The 14,099-nt window shown below is 44.1% G+C and overlaps 2 protein-coding genes across 2 annotated transcripts; both read right to left on the bottom strand.

Moving 5' to 3' along the window:
* Positions 1 to 555: 555 nt before the first annotated feature.
* On the bottom strand, positions 556 to 8,361 carry LOC131263000 (uncharacterized). The gene is made up of 2 exons (XM_058265117.1): positions 8,042 to 8,361; positions 556 to 1,687 (listed from the first exon to the last, which is right to left on the bottom strand). The coding sequence occupies exons 1-2, from the start codon at positions 8,242 to 8,244 to the stop codon at positions 1,675 to 1,677; spliced, it is 216 nt and encodes a 71-aa protein (XP_058121100.1). The 5' UTR covers positions 8,245 to 8,361; the 3' UTR covers positions 556 to 1,674.
* Positions 8,362 to 12,115: 3,754 nt separating this feature from the next.
* LOC131262953 (actin-like protein 6B) lies at positions 12,116 to 13,883 on the bottom strand. Its single transcript, XM_058265057.1, has 4 exons — positions 13,583 to 13,883; positions 13,387 to 13,520; positions 13,097 to 13,318; positions 12,116 to 13,023 (listed from the first exon to the last, which is right to left on the bottom strand). Exons 1-4 carry the CDS (start codon positions 13,779 to 13,781, stop codon positions 12,310 to 12,312), a joined length of 1,269 nt encoding a protein of 422 aa, XP_058121040.1. The 5' UTR covers positions 13,782 to 13,883; the 3' UTR covers positions 12,116 to 12,309.
* Between the last annotated feature and the right edge of the window lie 216 nt (positions 13,884 to 14,099).

Genomic DNA, 14,099 nt, shown 5'->3' with positions numbered 1-14,099 from the left:
TATAATCAGATCACAGCAGGCACCGCCGGGCTCGATTAAAAGGCTTTCGCTGATTTCGTTCCGTTCACCACCTCCGCCCGGGGTAGGATAAATTTAGATAAGCGGATTCGGATCGATTTTACACTCCCGGCTTCCACTTTGGTTCGTTAATTATTTTACGCTTTATTTTCGTGCAAACTTTCAAGTGCCATCAACCGACGGAAACTTGTGCAGTATTTTAGCCGCCCGATACGTGGCGGAAAGGCCTGGTTTTTTCTTTCATTCACTCTCTTTCGCTCACACTCGTTCGATTAGGGATTCCAGTTTTTCGATGACTGTTTATTGGAGGTAAATAACGACCAGGTTGTCGGGTCGAGAAAAGTGCCCGTGTTGGTGCGTAACTATGCGGCCCGTTGGCAGTCGATGGCTACTGTGCCGTACTTGGCGTGCCTTTTCGCATCGCAGCACGAGCAGTCACACTCGAATGCCTACTAGGCAAGTACAATTCATATTCTACAAAAGGATTTTCAACACAACAGTTAAGGCAGAGGAAAAAGAAAACACAGGAATTTATATTTTTACGTTAAAAGAGGTATAAACATTCTTCTTTTATTCACTCCCATGTAATACTTATGGCTAAAAATGTACAAAAAAGAGTTATCAAAATATCATCATTGTTCACTGTACCACGAAAATATGCTCTCTTTTAAGGCACTGAGCTGCAGCATGTTGACGCTTTCTAATATAGAACGAATCATCGGAATTTCCTGGTTTCCGTTCCGAATCGTCTACCCATTCATCATCAATCGAACGATCGTTTCTGGAGGGAACGCTTCGAAATCAAACCACTAGCAATCACTAGATGCAGTAATGAGTTGAGAGGAATAAAACGGCGGTAAGATAATCACATGACACCTCAAACGATGGCTCCAATTACGCTAATGGCCTCCGGGGACAAGTGGAGTGATCTACGACCGATTACACATCTATACCTTCGTTTGTGCTATCGGGGCATCCTAGCTCCTGCACGCCAACTTCTTCTGCCACTACTCGGTCCAACGCTATCGATAAACTAATTTACTTGTCTTTGTATTGTCTCACTAGAATAAATAAGCAGTCTCTGAGGAGTTTTGTCCCAAATTTTCCGGCGAGCCGGATGAAGCTTCTTTCCCCCAGAGGGAAACTATGTGCTCCCATCCCCCAATTCTGCAACCTTCTTTCCCTTTCCTATACACAGCACTAGGTTTACATCTTTCGTTTACCTACTCCCTCCTTTTCCCCGGGGGCCATTTGGGGCGGTACTCAAACGGAATCGAACGGGATGTAATGTAGGCGTCTGATGAGCAGCAAGGGCAGCTCCGGAAGGCATACGCTCACCACGAACAAGACCGGACTGAAGACCAGCATCAAACCGGCCCAGATCACCATCATCCAGAGCGTGTTGGCACCGATCAGTGACAGCATCATCTTTATTATTGCAGCGTATCCTCGAGGATGTGTGAATATGTGGCTGTGTATGTATAGGTGGCTCTGGAGGCTTAGGTGCGCTTTGATCCCTTGTCCTCCTTTCTCAGTCCTCCGAGGATGATTAAAAATACGAATATGTACTCGAACGAAAGGTCGGGAAAAATTAAGCTCGGCACTAGTGGCTTGGAAGCTGAGAGGGACTGGAGTAAAGCTGAATCCGTTCCGCACCTAGGAACGCCACCTGAAAATGGAGAATTGAGGTTAGAGTGAGTATATGTAGCGCTACAGGGTAAGTAGATTAAAGTTAAATAAATTTATGGTCCCTTAAAATTTAGTCTAATCTGAGAAATACTACACATTTATAAAGTCACTGCATGCGCTATGGACATAAAATCTGGTATTGGCATGTACTAGATTATCATTCAAGTAAGTAGAGTTTATGACATGTTAATGCTCGTTTGGGCAAAAATCGAACAGCATGAGCTAAAAATATCACAATTCTTTTCTCGCTTTATTTGTGTAGTAATGTTTTTGCTCGATATATTTAAACGTAACCTACTTCTTAACTAGTTTAATATCGTTCAATTTCCGATGTTCTCAACAAAACTTTTATCCATTTTTCCCCTTTCGTTGGCGTCTTTTTCATCGATTTGAATATCAAAAGCATTTTTTATAGCTAGGTTTTCACCCAACTTCCTTCTTTCGGAGTGTTTAAGAAAGGGCGAGCTTTTCAGTGAGAATAAACTAATAAGGATCACCGATAACCAAACGTGCGCAACCTAAAAATGTCATTTTCACATTTTCATCTATTTCCGATTCTTGTGGCGATTATATGTCACGATATGTACGTTTGTTCATCTCTTGCTCGCGCAACGCAGCGTGTCGCAAATGGAAAAGAAACCCAAATGTGACCGCACACCACGGCATCCGATGGTACAAATTCTGTCCTTTCCTTTCGCTCCTGTGAGAGAATGAAGAATGGTAAAGCCATCAATTCCCAGCTTCCGCTATTGTACGTGCTGTCACTTGCAGCGGCCGAGACGATTTCTTCCTTTCGATCCCTTTTTCTCCGACAGATCCTGTTTTCCAAGCGAGGCCCAGCAGTTTTCTCGAACGAAACATCTTCGTTGAAGCAACGCTGGTCGATGCTGGGCTCAGAATGGCAACTCTTGTTGATATCGGAACAGTGGCAACGGACTTTCATCATGTGGCCTTTCGGGACGAGTTCGAACTAGAGCTGGTAATGAGGATTTCCTTCAACACGACATCGCACGCCCCGAGAGACTCGGTGGTCGGCTCTCCATTGGCATGTCGTTCGCATTTGATTAATCATCTCCAAGCGTGCTGATTTGTCCGATCTCAACGAGCAACAACATCCCACCGTTGGACGGTTAGCTCTGTGCGTTTGTTCACCCTGACCCGCCGACAGGCTCTCGGGGAGCTCGATAGCCGGTGGGAGGCCGCAAAACAGCATCGCGGCTTATTGCGTAGCTCACAACACAGCAGTGAGCATTAAAAAAGTCTAGCACTCACACCGTCCGACCTTCACAAGGCATCGGTTACGGAGCGGGAGGGGGCAGAAGCTTGAGAAACTTGACCAACTTACCCCATGATCGGCGTACACGCGCCGTGAGGCACGTCCACTTCCAGCGCTTTTCTCTATCTCTTCCTTCGCTGTGCGATCTTGGCTGCCCACTTAAGTTCTGGTGCGTGTTTGATGTCATTTTTTAAATGTTTCATTGCCAAAACAAAAACGTCTATTGCGCATAAAAACGACTTCGTGTGAAAACGCCTCGCTCAAAACGGACTAAGGAAGTTGGCACGAGCGTTTTCTCAGCGGAACCTAAGTTAATCCGCTTCTATTTGGCTTAAAATCAGTGTCATTCAACTATTCGAAACGAGCCCGCTCAGCCATTCGACCGTAAAACGGTGTCTGCTTAACAATTCCCCAAATTGCCTTGATCTTGATCTTTAAAGCTCGGTTAAGCGCACAACTCTTCCGTTCTTTGGAAACGGTCAGCCAAGCGCGTAGGCTCTACTAGACCAAAAGAAGCATATACGAACAGCACATGAGGTTCACTACCGTGTTTATCAACGACATCGAATGATGGGCAATTAACGTTCTTGTGTGATAACCTTGAATTTAATAAATAAAAAACACGCAAAGTAGCTTTTATGATAGACCAATTAAAAATTCAAAGGTTTTTTTTCAAACCTCGCCCGAAGAAAAAACCTAAAAATATTTCACACATAATTTTAATAATAATTTTATTAAATCATAGAACAATCGAACGATGTTTGGACTGTAATTTGTAGACCAGAAAGATGTGAATTTGCGTCTTTTAAAACCAGTTCACCCCAGTTCTGTGCGGTACGTTTTGTTCCGTTTCAATGTCATTCAACCGGATAAATCCATTCATCAACAGCAAACCCTCAAGAACTCTTGCCAAAAGTCCGGTGACTAATGGTTGTGGGTTTCTAGCGCACAAATAAAAAACTGTCCCATAAATGCGTCACATAAAACCCCCAAAGATCTATCCGCGACATCAAGGATTCCCCAGATATGCAAAACAAAGCAAAACAAAAAGTTGTTCGACAACTTTATACGTCTCCGGAAATGTGGACGGAATTCCGCAGAGTTTATTTAACGTCACGTCACCAAAATGGAGACCTTTAAAAACTGTTCAAAATGGGGAAGGCAATGAAGCAGACGTGGGTTTTATTTGTAACTCGGAAATCATCCCATAGCTAAGCACACAAGAAGCATCAACATTTACCGAAAGTAAATGGCAAAACCTATCGATTCCATCCACTGCATCCGCGTGTCGCAATCAATTCGACCAGAGCCGAAAAATTAGTGCTGGTTTAGAAAAAGTTAACGGACCATAGGAAAACCAGTTTCCGTGATCGAATAGAAGCGCTAGCACTGTGAAAGTTGGCACTATCATCCATATTTCAAATGCCTCTCTCTTTTGTAGCGCGTGCAACGTTGTTTTTGGGGTGCATTATGGGAACTTTGGAGAATATCGTCCGTGTGTCATTCAAGTGGATAAGACTACCGTTTGAAAAATCATGAGACCACAACATTCCAATCGATAAACCGTCCAAAGACCCCTCTGTAGGTTTATTTGTGTTGTTTTTTTACGTTCAGTTTATTATTTCCCCATACTTTACGGACACAGTCAATATGCGGCAATTGATGGGTTATTTTTTAATTATTCATTACCACAATCCCAATGCAACACCGTCACGGATCGATATTGATTCGTTCTCGGTGGTTTAACTGTTTTGCAGTGACTTGGCTAACATTCTCCAGCCGTTCGGGTTGATTTTATTAACCAAATATCAGGGGTCGGCAAAATGCTGATCTTTTGCTGGATCTTTTTCTTTTTGCTCTACACATTGTGTGTAGCATCTTAAAAAGCTCATAGTATCTGCATACTTTATACAACAAAAACGAAATATTAGTTTATTTATTGGTAATGAAACAATATTATTCGTTGTTTTCACTTCCAGATACCACAACGGAAATAGATGTTCTTTCTAAAAAAAAATCCAGAAGAGTTCCCAAATTCACAATTTATAATATTAATACGAACAAATTTAGTTGTTCCAGCCAGTATTGTAAGAAACCTAGAAAGGTTGTCTACGCTTTGATAGTTGGGAAGTTGGCCACCACTGCCATGCACCAATCGAAATGTTTCGATTTTCGTACCTAGCTTTAAGTTAGGTTAGTAGCCATCTTTCCAAAAACATACTTTGGCCACGGTAGCGAATATCTAGGCCCCTACACGAGATTATGGCCAACCAGTATTAGAGTGAGATGACATAATCTACCCTTAGTAAACCAGCGGTAGCCCAGTGGTGGCCTGGATGCAGGTAGCCACTAACCGTAGATAGCCCGCTCCGGTGGTAGTGGTTGAAAGTAATCGAGCCAGTTCGTTTCCCCGCCAGCTTCGCCAGACCCTTGTATGATTGTAACACGATTACCCACATTTTATTCCTCGACGAGGTAGACCTTAGCTGAGATTAACAGATACATACTTTAGTTTAGGGCAGCAGGTATCGACAAATCGTACGATCGAAGCGGTTTACTTCGAGCTGATGCGCCACGAACGGGATGATGCGTCTGGAAGGGAAGCGACCGCTTTTTCCCACACACAAAACACGCCGTTAACACTGATCGTCGTTCTGGTCGATTAATAGCTTGATGCTGTTCAAACAGGTTGCGTTCTGCTGGGGCGAATGCTAGCACCTTCACCGTCGGGCTCAAATCTCCGGACCACAGGTTGCAACAGATTGGTGCAACTTTTTAATTCGGCATTGGCTCTATGACATAAAACAACAGCCACAACGGTGGCTCACGGTGAAACACACTCTGCCCTGCCCTCGCCGATTCGATTGGTTTGCCTCGGTCGTCTTGCACCACACAACACACCGCGCACGCCAGCGTAAGGAAACTCGGCTCCGCTCTGCTCGTGGCCAGTGTCGCGAAACAACTAACCAAACCTGCACCTCTAGCGAGCGAGTTGTGGCAGGCCAGCGCGCAGCGGAGTATGGTCAATGTGATCGAGAAGAAAGGCAAAAAAACATGACGCACCGTGACGCACACCAGCGAACACCGCGGGCACGCGAGCCTCCTCCAAACAGCAGAACCACGCACGTACGCTTCGATGATCGGTCGAGTGGCGATCGTGTCGCGATGTTTTGCTTCTGTCGGTGAGGCTGTAGTAGTGGTTCTTGGACCGTTTTTTTTGGTCCATCCCATTCTCTTCTCCGTTTACTTTTTCATTCTTTCTTCAATACGTTTCGTTTCGTTTCTTAATACTTTCTTTTCCACCTTCTCTTCTTACGAGCAAAATTATGTTTACAAACATTCCTCACGTTGTTTCTACTACACCTTGCTACGGATATGAACATCATAAGTCATTAATCTTTCAAAATTTTGGTTTTATAGAACAACGATATCGAAGGAAAATATATTAAAACGATTTAACGAAGTCGCAAGAGATTAGAAGCTCGTCTAGAAGAACTTAAATATCCGCTTGCTAGGAGTAACATTATCACCTGATTCCCCATTCACCCCACCCCACCCCAGCCACTGTCGCACTGGCTGCGCCACAAACAAAGTATGAAAAATAAACATGCCCAACAAAGGTCACCGGCGGGAGACCGCACATAGCATCGTTGAAGGTAAACCGGCAAAGTTGAAGGTCTCCTCCCTTGGGGTAGGTGCGAGTACGGTTCGGTGCGGCTTAATGTAATGGACAGAAAAGCAAAAACCCATCATATCGTCATGAGTCTTGCATGCTCTGCGAGACGATTAAGGGTCGGTTGATGTGCGATGAGGCGCATGGTGTGGAGATACCAGCACCAAGTATGTAATTGACAATTCATGCTGGTAGCGCGGTCTAGCGACAAAATAATTATTTGACAAAAAAAACTAGTTAGATTTAAAAAAAGGTTTTAGACTACGTGTCTGGTTTATAGATTGCCTGTAGAGTAGGTCAAGATTTCCCGGCACATTTGTAAACGTGGCCAGTGTCGCTGGCTTGTTTATTGATTACTCCATTTAAATGCTACACAATGCGATACAAGAGTAGAATTTTGCGTTGAAAGGATATTTAAGCCTAAGCTTATCACACACAATAAACGCAACCCTGCCATGTGCTTTTCCTAATGTATAGACAATCGATACATAAGCGATTCTTGAATTCCAAACATTCTTCTCCTGTGCCCTATTTGGTTAAAATTTACATACACTTTATCCCAACTTTAGTAGGTTGAATTTTGCATAACATCCTTCGCAACTTCTAATAGACGAGGAACCCCCATTGGGTTGATTGCTATGGATGTTTGAATTAAATTAGGGAGAATTGTATATTTGCGAATATTTAATTCACCTTTTGCATTGCCATTCCACGGTATTTCAATAACTAGAAATCGAATACTTCAACAACGAGATAGAGATAGACACATGAAAAAAAAGTCAACCAAAAGAAAATGATTTTACGAAAAGTTGAAAATTCCAATTATTTACGTAATAAACATTTCATAACGATATTTGGGTAGGTCATGTACGTGCCTTATCGAGAGGGTATTTCGACTAGTTTCCTTTACGAAAACAACCGTAGCATAATCGTAGTGTACAATAATTTGATATATTTTTGTTTCAAAAATGGTAAGTATCAAATATACATCTTCCGTTTTCTCAGAAGCAGCACAACCAAGAAATCATAGCGAAAACGTTCAATGTCATTACAATGAAAGAAATGAAAGTACAATCCAGAACCCACGACATTGATATAAATAACCAACATAAAGTCTCGTTGAAACATTAAACCACGAAGTGGATTGTAAAAATTGAAAAAAAAAACTCCCAGCTTCCACACAACATCGCATCATACTTCTCGCCAGCATTGCCTACCATAAGGCGCACAAGAAATTCGTTCTTCTCACAAAGAAACCAATCCGAGAAATGAGCCTGACAATGGATGCCATAAAGATGTTGAGCAAAAAAAGGAGCATTACAGCTTTCCGTGTTCGCTTCGTTCCATGTAATAATCCATACCCAGACTCCCCGTCTGATACTTACATGATGTAGTAGTAACTGTCCCGATCGGCCGTTTTATGGCCTCTCATCGGGCCACTGGAAGCAGCGGCGGAGCACGGGCCCCCGGAACCGGACCGATTGCCTCCGCTGCCACCGGACAGCGACGACACCGAGGGGCTCGCCGTCGATGACTTCATTGACGTCATTGCTGACACTTGCCCGAAGAGATTTTTCAAGTTGTCCATGGTAGAATGTGGTAGGCCGCTCGTTGAACCGACGATGGGAGGAGGATCGCAGGAAGACAAAAATTGTTTCACACAACACGCAGACTGGTCAGCGACTGAGAATCCGGGTTGTAGTAGTCGTAATAAAGGCGAAACTAAAGCCTCGTCCGGTTCGAGATTTCACTTCTCTCAGTGTGTTCTTTTCGCGCTCGTTCTTGTCTGAATAGTGGGGAACTGAGCGTTTCCTCAACCGTCGCGGATGCTACTCGACGCTGGACTGGATCCGTTCGACTTCAGGGTCGTTCGCGAAGAAGTAGGCCCAAACAAAAGACTCCGAGACCAATCAGCAAAATAATCTGTTAAAAAAGAAGAAGAGAGTGACAATGAAGTAAAATAACTGAAATAGGAGGCAGCGACTGGACCCGGGGGTTGCTGTTGTTGTTTGATAATTCAATTTTGGAGGCCCGAGCTCTTATCACTCAATTCGCACAGTTCGGGTGGCGGGAGGTTTGAGCATGGGAAAAAGGTTCCTCCTTTTGTGTGTCAGCTGGATGCACACAAGCCGTCCACCAACGACGTATTTTCGGAGATAGGGGGCTTGTTGCCAAGGCCGCGGAAACACTCGACACGCGGTCATAAAATCGAGGCGGGTCAGTCAGTTCGATTCCAATCCACCGAGCAGCTCTTATAGCCTCCTATCGAGACTTTTATTTCCATCATTTGCTATCGGACACAATGCTACGTGCTGATTGAATTCAGCCAATTTAATGGAACGGTTCGTTCTGCCAACAAAGGTTGCCATGGATAACGTGTATGGAAGAAAACGTTAGTGCTTTTTCTCAAATAAATAAAACAAGTTTACTATTTACCTTGCTTTAATTTCGTAATTCGACAGTCTTATACATATTCTCCAAAACTATGCTGCAAACATGTTTTCAAACGACAAACATTTTATGTGTAATTAAACGCCCTTGCTAGCTTCATCTACGCCTCGCGTTTCAAACTCCCACCTAACGCACAAGTCGGCGTCGAGTCGTGGATCATTTACAAAGCTTCACTCTACGGCCTAACTCTCGTTGCTCCATGAGGGTACAAAGTACAACACTCGGTTGACGGTGACCCTGTTGAGCAGGTTTGCTTCGTTAAACCGTATGCATCGGCCTGGAAACATGGTAGCATTTTGCATGGCATGCCTCTCATAAGTTTCCCTGGCAAACCATAACAAACAAGTTTACCTGGTTTAACGGGGTATCTTAAACCTCCCAGATTTCCCATCACAAAAACAACGATATCTACGTGTACCATTGACCGGTCCAGAAAATGATAAGGTTTGCCCTAATCTCGCAATATTGATAGATAACCCGCAGTGATCGATTTTGGAGGACATGATTTCAGTTTATCGTTTGAAGTAAAGAAAACCAAAATTTATTTAAGTATCGGGATTAAAAAGATCAAATGCTAATGCACATCAATTTGAAGATAAAATATTTTCAAAGTATCATTCAATTTTACACCAAGCGATACCGCGTCAAATGTGCGACTTTAAATGGCCTTTTCTGTCCGGGAAGGTTATTTAATCCGCAGTCAAAACACGTCTTTCGCCGCAACGATGTGCGTGAGCTGGGGATTCACTTTCGAGCTCCAGCTGCGCCTACCAAAACCAAAACAAAACAAACATATCCAACGCTCGCTTTCCCTTCTTCTCTTCCACCCGTACTTTCATTCTTCTCCGTCCTGCCGTTTTACTACACTGTTTTGCCTTTGTCACCTGGTGCGGGTTGTTTTCATTATTCATCGTACGCGTAGTATTTTCTTTTTTCTTGCTATTCGTCGAACTTTAAAGAAAAACATTCCAAAAAACCATGCAAGAGGAAGCAGCGCATTCGCATGAATACAGTTTGTTATCTCTTTTATGGATTATTTTTGGCACACAGTTGGAATATCTGTATTGATGAATCGTACGACGGTTGCCTCATTATGTGGTACGTCCATTATGGACTAGAAGCAAACATTGACTGGCATTTTCATCAGCGAATTTTAGAGGAACTACAATCTGTTTTTGGTCACAACTGCTTGCACTTAAATGACACAATATTCACACAAGTTTCACGCCATACACAACCACAATAAAAAACAGGAAAAATGAACGGTTTTGTTCGACCATACCAACCACATACCTGGTTTATTGATTGACTTCGTTTGGCACTGCAGTTTTAATAATGATTATTCTGGAACTAAAAGGCACAACTTTAAGATTCGACGGTTTTATGATGTTGGTCGCAGAAGAAATTAAACTGAAATCGCTGATGAACTCCACCGACGGACTTTATACTAGCACCACGTTCGAGAACTGACTGGCCGACGACTTTACCGAACTCCGCAATCTCACTCCGACCGGCGCTGGTTGGTGGAACCGTGCTGCATGGTAGGGTTGCCGGGAGGTGTGTCGGTAGTGAAATGGAACGAGTTCGACTGGCCGTGAGTGTAAGCGAAACGGAAAACAAACAAACCTCCACTGCTAGATCGTTGCTGCGGTGTTGTACGGTTTCGCCATCGATAGCATTCTTCTCTTTCCCTCGTACAGCAGGATTGAACACACCCACGTCGATGGTGACCCTTTTTCCAAGTCCCTTCGCTGGTTTCGAATGATTCAATCACAACGAAAATCATATGATCTTTTGAAAATCCAACGCGCAACGACACGACTAAACTTAAACCATATTCAAACGGGATATGCTGGACAAACTTTTAGTCAACATGATAAAAAAAGTTTGGCGGGAGTCTGTTCTTGAGTCCTTGGTCCTTGCGTAGAACGGGCTTTGTTGTATGTTCAGGACATCAGAAAGAAACGGCTACCTGCCCACCAAGTAAGCAATGGAAAATTTCCAGCGTGTGGAAAAAAAATCAACCCTAAAACTGTGGAAAATTTACAAACACATCTCAGAAGGTCAGGTAGACGAAAGGGATATAAACTCCACACCAAACGAAGAGAATGGAGAAATTTCAAAAGGCATTTGGAAAAGATAACCAGAGAAAAAGTTGATATGAAATCAAAACCTACTAAATAAGATTTTAATTTGAAAATTCCTCATTTCTACAGTATTCCCCACAAAATTTCCAACAAATGATTACTAGATGCGCAAGGAAGAGAGCTTCCCCGCTATTAAAACTTCTTTGAACGTTGTATCCATATTTCCATATCCATATTTTTTCTATCCAATGACGGATTCATTAAACATCAATCTGATTCAGGTTATCATTCCAACCCCTCCCCATGCGGTGCAATATAGAGCGCAAAGTGCAACCGGCTTTACTATCACTGTCCACATTGATCGAACAGAATGCAATCCAGCCTTGCCGCGATTGAAACGCAGATAAAACCGCTCGCAACCAGTTCGCGACGATGTTCGTGTCCACTAATGTAAGTTTTCATTTCCTTCCCGACTGGTACACTATGTATGACCCGCTCCTTCTGTCTGCCTGTAGGTTGATGTGTACATTAACACTCTGGCAGAACATAAACATTCAGTAGGCGAACCGGGGGTTTGAGATTGAGATTTTCCTACTCGCAGTTGTGCTAGATGCGCAGTTATCGGTCGGGATGTCCACTCCAGTGGGAAGAAAGCGATCCAATTGCAGGCACACGCTCGTGGGGTAGATTATCAGATAGTGATCTGCTACTCCCCGATAGTGTCGTTGCACACTTTGATGTCGCTTCTGATGGCTGCACTGAATGGAATATGAAATTTCTTTTTTTAGATTCTCCACGCTTCACTGCTAAATTATGCGACATGAAAATAGACTGATTACACAGGAGAGCGAGGTTGGATTCCGTTTCTCAGGAGGTCAATTGAAATGGAGAAAGAGAGATGAGAAATATAGCACAAACGTATCACGTTATTTCCTACTCATAATACAGGTAAAGTTATTATTTACCAAGTTTGTCACATACAAAGAAAATACATGCGTGCACACGTGTTGATTGTTTTAAAAAGAGAACATATTAGAATTAAAACTTCCTAAGCACATGCACTCGATTTCACAAGGGGCGTTTCGTAAGCATCGCCAAACAGTCCTTCCCTGCATTTAGGGACACTTTCGTTCGACTTGACTCTTGCCCGACTCCTCGTACTCCTGCGACGAGATCCACATCTGCTGGAATGTACCGATGCTTGCCAGGATCGAGCCCCCGATCCACGCACCGAACCGCCGCTCGACGGAACCGTTGGCAGAAATCATCTTCAGCCGCGTGTTAGACGGTGCCCGATGCTGTAGGTCGCGATTTAACCGTTCGGCAAATCCGGGAAGCAACGAATTACCACCGGTGACGACTACCGACCCGTAGAGCGAAAGACGCACATCAGCATCACACATGCCAACGCTAGCCGACGCCAACTGGCCCGCACCGAGCATGTTGTGATCGAACAGGCTCTCGGCCAGCTTGAACCGCTCGGGACCAAAGTCCTGATGGTATCCGTTCGGGAACTCGTAATGTACGGCCGGAATTTGAGCAGCCGTGCGCTCGTCGTACGGCGTCTCCAGTACCTGCACGGCCGACATTTGAAAGTCCTGGAGCAGACCCTTCTGCATGTACTGCTGCCACGAGGCCGTCAACTTTTCCGGCAGAACCTTGGCCGTGAACCGGGGCGTATCGCGTTCCTTTATGACATCCTTTGCGGCGATTGCATACGTTGGCGTAAGGTCGATATTTTGCCCCTCGAGAAAGTGACGGCACTGAAGGGAAAGATAATCGCCGCCGAGGGGGGACTTTACTACGGCTTGACTGAGGACATAGCCTTCCTAAAATGATGAAGCAGAGAAGGTTTAACTAAGATGAGGGTTTAAAAAAAGAAAGTCAAACTGCTATACATACATGCACCGGTACTGCTGAGGTATGAGTTGCTCCACTATCTACAACCAGTGCCGTAGCACGGCCATTTGCAAATGCAGCTAGAACGGCGTTTTTTACCAGAAAGAATGCCGGCACGTTGTACTTTTCGAACATCAACTCCGTCAGTCGTTCTCGATTGTTGCGCACGTTCCATGCGGCCTCAGAGAATAACACAGGATGGTACATTGATTCCGATTGAACAACCTAAAATGCAGACCAAGCCAGTCATTAAAAGAAGTTTGAACCAAATAGACACCGGTTCCAAGACGTACCTTCGCGTAGACATGATCTACAACTTTTTCGAACAGGTCCCAGTTTTCAATCATTCCATCCTTCATGTACGATTGGATTTCCATGTTCGGCCGGGCAACATTGATGAGCGTCGTGTCCACATAGTATTTGTTGGCTGGAAAAACAATACACAAATTATTTCTACCGTTTTGACGCAACACTGATCCAGTTACGTACTGCTGCCAATGTTGTTGTCCGCTTTCGTTTCCAGATCAGAATTTATGATCGGATCGGCCGGCCCAACCCCTACCACGGAGGGAATGTCCGCTTTCGGTGTGTCCTCCTGTGCATATCCTACACGCAACGAATGGTGGCCTGGATCGAAGACCAACGCCCCGATTTCATCGCCACCGTACAGCATACCACTGGCACTCATGGCGGAGAGGTACTTGGAGCACAATAGAACACACAAATGGTCGTAATTTCCTCGCCAATGCCTCGGGAATTTTAACAAACTATTCTCATCCAAACAAACACACCGGCGTCGGTTTTCGGTGTAAAAATGGCGGCCACCGTGAACTGTCAAAATCAAAACAATTCGCACAACCTGATCGATACACGTATCTTGACTGGTGGGTACCTCGGCTGTAGGAATCTTGTATGGCAAATGCTATAAAATTGTTTTGATTTGAACACAATTGGAAAATCGTAAACTAGTGCATGTTGATCAATCTAGTTAACATTCGCCATTGAA

Source organism: Anopheles coustani, chromosome 2 (assembly GCF_943734705.1).
Source record: "Anopheles coustani chromosome 2, idAnoCousDA_361_x.2, whole genome shotgun sequence".
Taxonomy (NCBI): domain Eukaryota; kingdom Metazoa; phylum Arthropoda; class Insecta; order Diptera; family Culicidae; genus Anopheles; species Anopheles coustani.
The sequence above is the reverse complement of the archived record's forward strand: the minus strand, read 5'-3'. Positions and strand labels throughout refer to the sequence as shown.